The sequence below is a fragment of the Loa loa genome (genome assembly GCF_000183805.2).
Source record: "Loa loa unplaced genomic scaffold supercont3.8, whole genome shotgun sequence".
In the NCBI taxonomy this organism is placed as follows: domain Eukaryota; kingdom Metazoa; phylum Nematoda; class Chromadorea; order Rhabditida; family Onchocercidae; genus Loa; species Loa loa.
In genome coordinates this window covers 119,177-129,798 of record NW_018108188.1, presented here as the reverse complement: position 1 = coordinate 129,798, position 10,622 = coordinate 119,177, and the positions used below count along the sequence as shown (strand labels likewise).

Sequence of the window (10,622 nt, the reverse complement as noted above, 5' to 3'; positions counted from 1 at the left end):
TTGCAACGAAATATATATATTTTAAAAGTTGCCTGCATTACACTTGTCATTGCAAGAGACCATTTTTAAGTAAATTTTGAGCCTAGGCTTGATGAAAACTTTTTTCTTCTCACGTAAATATTTAACAGCCTATGAAATGACTTTTCGTGTGACATATCTGTTTAATATGCGAAATGGGCGTATGATTCGATTGTAAGAAAGAAAATACATTCTCAGTGACAAATGCATGATGCATCCATTGTCCAGGTTAACTGATGATACATCTTGCGTCTGTCTTCATTAATGTTGATTTAAGCTTCGGTCCACAGTCAATTACCACGTTAAATTTAAGTAATATAGAATTTGAAATAATTAACTGCTCAGCTGAGCATTTTATAAGGCCAAATACATGCCAAGAAATCAATAACTACTGTTAATATTATTCCAACAACTCAGTACCCGGAAATATCATGTTGGAATTCTCATTCCCAACATTACTTTATTTCCGAATAGCTTACTTAAAACATTACCATTAGTATCATTTCTGATATTCGAATCAATCCACAACAAACATATGTACGTGGAAATTTCAGCATCAGTCCTCCTCTCCGGCCTGAAATGGCCACTCTGTAAAGCTGTGATTTATCAAATGATAGAAGTTGCTGATGCTTGCATCTGTGTTGTCGGAAATACCACAAAATGATTTATTTTAACAAGAAAGAAAATAATTCCGTTTGAAATTGAATTCCCAAGTGATCGACCAGAAAAAACTGACTAATAGCCTTTGGAGTTCTACACAAATAGCAACTAACGAACAACTTCTGTTTCTTACTGCTTATCTTTGCTAATGCAAAAGGCTTCATTCCGTAGCAAGTTGGATCTAATATAGGCTAATTCATACAAATTCATTTATCTGTCCACATTATTTTATATAGGATGGTAACCTGCACAAAATTAATAACCAATCTTGATCATAATTAAGAAAATTAACAGCTAATCTACTACCAATACTTTTACCAATAAACTTTAAACAAGTAAATATGAATACCGGATATTAAGAATTTAGTACAGGAGGACAAAAGAGTGAATAACACATTTTACGGACAATGTTTGGGAATAACGCATTTTACGTAAATTATGAGTAATCTTTGCTATCTGTTCCTCAGAGGTGAGGAAGAAGGCTTTTCAGTTTTGTCCTCAAATTTGGCAAATATATAACGATGCAATAGAAACGTTCCTAAGCTTAAAATCATCAGCTTATTTTGTTTCTGGATTGTATTATTCACTAAACTTTGGATGGGACAAGAAAACATGATAAGCTTAATCCTGAAACGGGCCTAAACATCAAGCAAAACTATTGCTGATTGAATTCACCAATCTTACAATCGGATTTCGTTTCCACTCCTTCCCTCAGACTTCCCTCAATGGTTCTGAATCTTAGCCTATCCTATCTTCATTCAAAACGGTTCATTAACTTTCTCCTATTACCCGTTGTCCCCATCACTAGTCGTTTAGCCATTGGACTACTATTAATAATACATTCCTACTACTATGAAATTACTGGCACAGACACCCAGAGCAATCTGTCCTGAAATTTGGCTGTCTCTTTGTCATCATCAGCTGTTTTGGCTGGCTTTTCAGTATCTTTTTGAGCCAAAAGATGGACACTTTTATTTTTTTTAAACGAAAAAAAATTTCGAATGCGTGAATAGATTCAACAGAAAAGGAAGACAAATAAGTAAATGCTAATTGAAAGGATAAGGCAAATATCGTTAATAAGAGTTAGACTAATTTAATCATGATTTTTCGAATTGGATTTTGGAAATTTTTTTGCAATGTACATTTTATGGAAGTAGGAAGTAAAGGAAGGATTTTACTCTTTATCTAAAAAGCCTAATGATGGATGAGTTAATCGCATGAATAAATTTTGTAAGAAATCTGTTATGGTTGGCGAGACGTATCAAATTTAATTTAAATCAAAAAAGAAGTTAAATTTCAATTGATGATTAATTATTTGTTCACCTATTTACTTTCGATATTTTTGCCTTTTTGAAATGAAGTAATAAAACTTTTTAGAGTTAAAACTATCGCTGACTTTGTATATAACTATATTAGCTGAATTAACAACGTATGAATTTATATTCGCTATACAGCAAGCGTGTATTTATGTATTGTTTAACTGATAAGGATGATAAAAGTATTGTAATTTAGCTATTGCAGTAGTATCAGGATGTTTGCTGTTGTTTTATGATGGGATGTGAATGCGTATCACCGCCACCGGAATTTGATATTCCACCACCACCGGATCCTACATTGATTTGGCATTTGCTTTCTGATGAACTTGCTGATGAACTTACACAGGTTTTTTATTCCATTTTTTAATGCTGTCAACCATATAAGAAAGCAATAGCATAGAGCGAATTTTCTTCCTTTAAATCAGTTAGTTTTAAAATTTTGACGAAATTATTGTATATTCATTAATTAAAGGTAATAAACAACCTCAGATTGCTAACAATTATGAATACTGCCTCAATGTGATGCCTGTGATATTTATCATGACGGTATCAAATAGAAGGCATTTCTTAGTCTTCAAATGTTTTCTGGTATTTCTTGAATAACCAGAAAGAAACCACTTTGCTTTTTTTAATCAAAATTACATAAAATGAAATCATAAGGCTGGGAAAGGTTTTTTTTGGTGTGGAGAAAAGGTATATATCGCTAGTGGGCGAGAAAAATGATTAGAGTGATTATGTAAATTGACATCTGCATATTTTTTAGCCTAATTTGTATGTAAATTATAAATAGAGTTAATGAGAAAGTATATTACCAAATTTGATCGTCAACATTAAGGTGACAATAACAGGTATGTAAGAGGCGTCAATATGTCAAAGGAATTCATAATTTCAATGATAAGAGTAAAATAAATGAGTAATAAAAGAAAAGGGTTAAGGGTTGAATGAAATGCGGATCATTTTCAGATTCAGCAATGTGACGCGGATCAAAAAGCAACATCTCATGACGAAGTATCTTTTGTATTTTCCAGTCTACCTGATTACCTTTTATATGCCTTACTTGCATCCGGTGCGCTAATTTCTGCTGCCTTATTAGTCGTCATTATATTCATCCAAATACGAAGGTTTGCTAATTTCAACATTATTTATGAAATTTATGGAAAAAAAATTTACAAAAATTTATGAAAACGAAAAGTTTTATGAAAATTTTTATAAAAAAAAAAGACTACGAAAACTATGTACGGAAAAGATTTTCTAATAATTATTGGTAAGTAAGGTTGGCTATAATATCGCAATTAAAAATCGCCGATACATTTTTGGCTTATATCATAAAAACGATTGATTTGAGTGGTAGTTTAGAAATACAGGTAATATGGTGTCTGGCTTTGGCCTTATTACCATCATTCGTCTTAATTTGCATCCCGTCAAGTACCAAATTTGGTCAGTTAGTGGAAAGCGATTCATTACCACCCGCCTGCCATATCAATAAATCACATTTGCATGCTCCCGTGTGTTATTGTTGTTTGGGTTATCCATACATTCTACCCGCACCAATCCATATGTTTCTCCATTTATGGGAATGATAAATGATGGATGTATTATCGAGAAGAGGATTCATTTATCATCCACTGACCATCACCAGTTCTTCCAAACCATAATGTAATAAATGGCGGTCACTTATCAGTACAATATATTTTGTCTGTCACACATTAATAATGTGGCTCATTAAAGGTTAATGGCACTTTGTTTTTTTGTTGTTGTTGAAAAATCAAGAAGAATCAAAGAACTGAAAATTTTCAAACAATTTTAGTCTTTCAAATTTGTTAAACTTTCAACACATCGCAATGAATCAATCAGTTTCATTAGCTTGTTGACAGTGTTACATCGAGTTTCATAAATGCATAATTGTTTAAATAATCAATAAGCTCCTCTTCCAAAATGCAATTGAAATGCCTAGCGGAAGTGTCTGAGCGCATCTGTTCCATTTCTCCTATGCACCATTTTCCATTGCTCAATTAATGTCGTTGACATAGCAATTCGTATAAATCTGTGAAAAATGTTATAGCAATCAAATTTAAAGAAAAATCTTCCTTTAAGAAATGAATATCGAAGTTTAGGCGTATTGCTAATGAGATGACCTTTGATCTGCACGGCGGAACAAAACACATTTGCGATAATTTATCTATTTTAGTAATTTTAAAAGTATTCTATAAGAGATTTATACGAATATTTACGATATTCTATTTTACAGTATTCTTACTACCTACTCCGCTATACTTTCTCAACTCTGAGCTATTCTACAATCTGGTCTAGTCTTCCCTCTTTTGTTCTTTTCTTAGTTGGCAATTCGTTTAACGATGGGATGAATCATTCAGAGAATCCATTAATTACTCGCATGCATACCTTTTGCTTCTTAATTAGCTTATTTTGATAAGCTGTAATTGCTGTTGGAAAATTTTAGCATGCAGTGTGCATTCAATGAATTTTATTGCTGAATGATGAAAATGCATTTTATCTTGCATTTTGTGCAGTTCTAAGGAAGGAGATGTTGATAATTCAGATATGGCCAATTTCTCTTTTACCCCAAATCTCTCCTGAAATGTCTATTTGAATTACAGCGTGTTTGTCAGTTTGGCACATTCAGAGAACAAAGTGATAATCCAATTTCTTTCATTTCCTTACCGATTGATTCATTATTAGAAAACAAAAGAACATTCTCACCAACCCATAAATTGGCCTTGAGAAGACTATCTCCGAACTTTTTGTTTGAAAATTTGAAAATTATTTCAGATTCTTTTCCATCTTGCCGATGAATGAGTCATAAATTCCTAAATGCGGATGAAAGACGGAAAAAATCTCGCGTCAGAGATTTGATAATGAAATAGGTTGTAATGGTAATTTACGGTGACAAGATGACAGTGGTGAAGCAAAATAGATAACGAAAATTCCGGATGGACTACATCATTAAATTTATAAAAGAAACAGGAATCATTTGACCTTCATTTTCCAGGTTTAACCGGAAAGAGCGAACAAAAATGAAACGAAAACCGGGATTCTCAGCAGACACTGTGTTGAGTAATGGCGATTGGCCCTATACCACAACGGTCCAAGACAGCGATTCAGTTATAAATGGTGATTTGTTATACGGGTCCACTGAGAATAATTTTATGAAGCATAAAGCTGTTCGGGTCACTCCAAATTCGTTGAGGTTAATCTTTGGAAGACCGACTTCATAATCCATTGTTTTTTTTTTTCTCTCTGAATGCGAATATCTGGATTTCATCACACTTTTCCATCGCATAATTTGCAAAAAATTTCAAAGCTTCAAAAATCTTGCTTATTCTTCTTGCGATGAATAAATCCTTTCAGTTTAATTAAAGTCCGATAGAACTGACCATCTTTATAACTGGGAATTTTTCATAGGAGTTACTCATATCGTCCTAATAAGTTGTTAATAAATCCGATGAGAAATTCACCGCTACAATCTGCAACAACATTTCGACTTCATGGATCTTCGGACGGTTACTGCACCGTTGGGCGATTATATGAAGAAATTCCGGGAAATGGAGTTTTCAGTGCCGTACACCCTGGAAATTCCATAGCATATGCATCGAGACGAGAAGTATGAACTTTTGACCTTGATTATATTTGTTTCCAAATGGTATGCAAAGAATTTATTATGGGATTGTATTTGTTTCAAAAGTTTGTTAACTTTTGCTAATTTGACAAACCATCAAATAATTCGAAAAGATCGCAAAATTTTACAAAATGAATAAAGTTGGGAACTCGATCTTTTTCTCCAGTTTCATTTTGACTTGTTTTAATTCATTTTTAGTTACTTTATGGTATATCATCAGTGCGAAGGCCGCCACCGACATGTCGTCCACCTCCACCACCCTCCCAGGATTCTCCACTTAGTCTGGATTCATCCGGGAACTCAATGGAAAGGGAACATGATGTAATGTGTACCGCTCCATCGCCGAAACGGTAAAATTTCCCACACTTGATTTTTTTTGGTGGCCAAATGACTCTGATAACAGCGCTGTTACTAGCTCATTAATATCTCTTACAAAACTTCCTTTTACTTATTTTTTACTTCCACGATATAAAGAAATGAAAGATCACAGATGCAAAGAGACTATTCACAAATAATGAAGCATAAAAAGAAAAATTATGCGATATCCAAATTCAATGATCCGTTGAAAAAAAAAATTTCTGTAAAGTGGTAGTTTGAAATCTTCCGCAACATCTTATAAACATTGTAAAAATTCAGAAGCTTAGAAACAAGCGGAATCGTGAATTGATGACGAAATAATTGCGATTTACACTGACCATTCCTTGGCTGGCAATAAGGATGATATGAGCTTAAATAAATGAGCAAAATAAGCCAAGTGTTATTTCAAAGAGAAAAAGCAAATTAATGCTGCATTTTGCATTTTACAAACTTTATTAAATCATAACTATACTTTATTCTATAATGGAAGTGGTAAAAGACAATTGATTTTCTGCAAATTTGCAATGTAAAACTTCTAGTATTTTGATAAATTACTGAGATATTGCAACCAAATGGTGACAAATTTTGAAAAAATTCGCAAAATATTGCAAGTTTTGTAATGCAAAATTACAGAGAATTAGTTATGTTGTGTCATTTTCAATTGTGAGATGTGTGACTTTGAATTAATAAGTTTTTTATTTCTATTTTTATGAATGTAAGATGTGAGAGAGTTTTTGTTTCCAAGAAAATTAATTAAAAATGTAATTTTATTGCTTGTTGTTGATGATAGGATGCAAATTTCAGTTCTACCGATGATGAAAAATCTCGGAATTCCGGTAATTCAGCTGATAATGGGCATGAAAGTGGCTATGGTACTGCACCGAATAGATCGTGGAACAGTCCGATGATTAGGCATCAACGGTACCGATATATTTTAATGAATTCATTGAAGCATTGTCTCAAATGATAGGAGAAGTTAGTTCTCAAAGAGCAAAGGAAATTCAGGAAGGAGACAAAGTCAATTCTAATTGTAATTTAACTCGTTTTCATTGGTTAGATTAAATCTGAATGTTATAACTTTTCAGAATCTCAATGAGGGAATCAGAAGATGCATTTCGTCGCCAAGCGCCGTTAACTGTTTATGCTCATCGTAATAATGCTCATCCAATGACTTATGTTTAATTTGTTTATACTAATGCTTGTTGTTCGTGTCATATTTTTAGTCATTTATTTCTTGTTTCAATTTCAGAATTTGATAATTAACTAGAAGAAATGAAAGATATCGAAACTACTTCCTTTGCATTTATTTGGTCTTAATCAATGTCTTTTTTTTTACAAAAATTTCGAAATTCTATTGAAGAAAGTTACAATTAGTAAATAAGCGAATTTTTTTTTTTTTTTTCAAAGCAATTCTGTTTATAATCCAATGTACGATTTTGTTGTGAGTTATGAAACGTCGATTGTTAAAATACATACCTTACAATGGTTCTCAGTAATTTCATCAGAACAGTTATCTCGTTCATCTCAATCACAATAAGATCTTATTATAAAAGAAGAAAATGTAATCACTCAAACTCAACATGAAATAATTTCGAACTCTTTCATGAAGCCATAAATTGTCCAGAATGGAACACAAAGTAACGTTTATTGTTTAATAGCAGGTGGTGGAGACTATTTAGAGTACGAATTAAATTAACTGAGACACTTCAGACTCGTTCAAAGACATCAGATCGAAAAGCTAAAAGTAAATAAAGGATGTGTCAGTTATTAAGCAATACTGCAATGAATGACAATCACCTGTGACACGTGTCAGTCTCCTCATACTGTATACTGTGAGTATGTCATTGAAGTAATGGAACAAATCGTTACAGTAATTGTCGGGATAAGTATGAACAATAGTAAACAGGCAAATGATTAAACTATTTTTTTGATGAATATTCGCATGAAGTCAAAAACTGAAGTGAATGTAAGAGATGGACATTTTAGCCTGCAGTATTTTAAATCTTAATCTTAGTTCAAAAGCATCAAATAAGGAACTATATGAAGAACCCATTAGACAATAATATTATGATAACCATAAATCATTTTACATGTGATATCATTATAGTGATCCATTGAATGACAAATGTTTTAAATCAAGATTTCCTTCGGGATATTACAAATGTCTTTTAGTTTTTGATTTTGCAAATGAGTGTTTGGACAGTTAAGTAGTAATAATATTTCTTGTTACTTTATACATCAGTTTGTTACTTATCTTCAAAAGAGAATCTGATATCATAGAATACTGTGTCCTCTATGCGTCATCATAACTATAATGCTGATATGCTTAAAGTAAGGTAAGATTAACAACTAAAGTAAAACGTATAGATTTGAGCAAACGAACTTTCAATCTATTGATTTTTAGTAAATACACGTTAATGGGCAAGGTGAGTCGGATAATTAGCGCTGGAACCAAACATTTCGGGTCTAGGATATAATTGTGCCTGTGGGAGGTCTATTATTTTTAGGTCAATATTTCGTTGTCATAACCGGATATTTACAGTTAATTTATATCTTTGGAAATTTCAAAATCCGTTAGCATTTTTCCCTCTCAAGTTTGAAATGTGAAGCAAGAAAACTTTTGTATTTACATTTCTGGAGCAATTTTAACTCCGGTTATTGAAAGTCTGATATGAAAGGAATTGGTCTTCTACTTTCTTCCTTAAAATATGCATAATCAGGAATTTATGTTAGCAGAAGTGATTGTAATTGAAATTAGCGCTCTTCCTTGTGTGATGACTTTTACTATGCTTACTTTTAAAAGGTGAAAAGATCCTTGGAATAATTCAACTTCCATTACAATAACATTCCCATTTGACAGATAGCAAAGAAGAGTATGACAAGATTAGAAAACTGAATAAAAATCTTATCATCTAAATCAGTTATTCGTTCTATTTTTAAGAGTAACAAATATTGTTCATTTCTGTATAAATTTCATTCCCTTTTTATTTCTCTTCTCAGATATCTTAAAATCATTCAACAATAACTTCACTGATTTATGACTGACCGAAAACGAGCTCTCATGGGATGAAATTTGGTTCATGTGGACATGGACATCGAATTTTGCTTCTATTCAATTATTGACCAATCGATGAAACTTAAGAATACCAAGGATGATCCGATTTTAAGATCTATAACGATTGATGTTATTGGGTGCACAAGACATTTCCACTTAATACGGTGATGGTAAAATACGAACAGTAGATGTTGAGGAACGCCCTATTTGAACCCCAATACTCTTGCCATCAAAAATGAAAGAACTGCATGGCATCTCTGACAATTCAATTAAATATTTTTGAGTATTATTCAATTTCACAGTAAAACATTAAGCCTACTTTGATTCAGAACCAGATTTGACTTATAATGTTGCCATATATATATCGATACCTGACATCTGTCTTCTAAACAATGATAGCAGACAATGATCGATTTGCATCTCCCGGGAATGCAGACGGAGGAAATCAACCTTATGGAAATCCAGTTAGTACACAACGCGACATTACATGCATTCATTTGCAGTGATTTGTCATCAAGATTGTGAAACATTGCTAATCTTCATTACAACTTGACGAAATGTGATGTCTACTCCTATTACAGAAACATTTCATCATTTGGAAATGTTTTGAAATACCATAAGCTTCCTCTCCTTTTTCTTCCTCTTCAAAAAAAGCATTCTGATAACCTGTAAGTATTTCGTCCAAAATATTTCCCATCCGAAAAAAGCTCCTCACAATTAATCGTCTATACTGTTAAATACCAACAAGCTGATGCATTGATTGATCTTATTTGTTGATAAATTAGCATTGATATCTCATATAATGAACTATTAGCCACTTTCAATAAGAAATCCCCGTTATTGGAGGGAAAAAATTGAATGATCAATGCTTACTGCGTGATAGCATCATGTTATATGCGAAGAGAAATAAGCAAAAACAATGAATTAACATTTAGTTCTCACTTCCTTATATTCTCACATTTGCTTCAATGATATTTCTTTTAATTGCCTTATGATTACTTTTATACCGAATTCTAAAATGTCACATACCGTGCCATAAAATGTCACATGTCACTTATACTAATAAATATATGCTATGTGATTCCCGAACGAACAATCGCTTGCATCACAATAGCATTCCACTGTTACTTTATCGTTTGTGTTTAGAACAAAAAGAATAACTGATGCCAGAAAATTGCGGGGATATTGGGACGGATTCATAAACTGAGTCTGTCTTCTTAAACTGACGTAATTCTAGCGTAATTCTGTACCGCAATTCACTGCTTTTTGTACTGCACAAAACACCGAATCAGCGCTATACTTATCACCAAAGGAACAGGATACTTCATGCCAGCGATGGATGTAAATCAAATTAGCCGACTAGTCGTTCCATTTAACTCATCTCGCTAATTAGACCATTAGTGAATGAGTCTCACATCCTACGGAAAACAGAATCCATTATAAAATCAAAGTAATAGAACGCCGATGAGGGTTGCATTTTCAAGAACAAAATATGTAAAATCTATTTGACAAGAAAGTCCTTTATCATTTTTATATCAGAATTTGAAATGAATACAAGTAACGTACATTGAAGATTTCTTTT

At 32.6% G+C, this 10,622-nt stretch overlaps 2 protein-coding genes across 2 annotated transcripts; both read left to right on the top strand.

Annotated features, from left to right (window-relative positions):
* Positions 1-2,226: 2,226 nt before the first annotated feature.
* LOAG_03267 (hypothetical protein) lies at positions 2,227-3,574 on the top strand (the record flags this gene model as incomplete). Its single annotated transcript, XM_003138804.1, has 3 exons — positions 2,227-2,340; positions 2,958-3,115; positions 3,268-3,574. 3 exons carry the CDS (start codon positions 2,227-2,229, stop codon positions 3,572-3,574), a joined length of 579 nt encoding a protein of 192 aa, XP_003138852.1.
* A 1,452-nt stretch (positions 3,575-5,026) lies between these two features.
* Positions 5,027-7,167, top strand: LOAG_03266 (hypothetical protein; the record flags this gene model as incomplete). Its single annotated transcript, XM_003138803.1, has 5 exons — positions 5,027-5,199; positions 5,415-5,613; positions 5,827-5,978; positions 6,790-6,906; positions 7,071-7,167. The coding sequence occupies 5 exons, from the start codon at positions 5,027-5,029 to the stop codon at positions 7,165-7,167; spliced, it is 738 nt and encodes a 245-aa protein (XP_003138851.1).
* Positions 7,168-10,622: the final 3,455 nt, after the last annotated feature.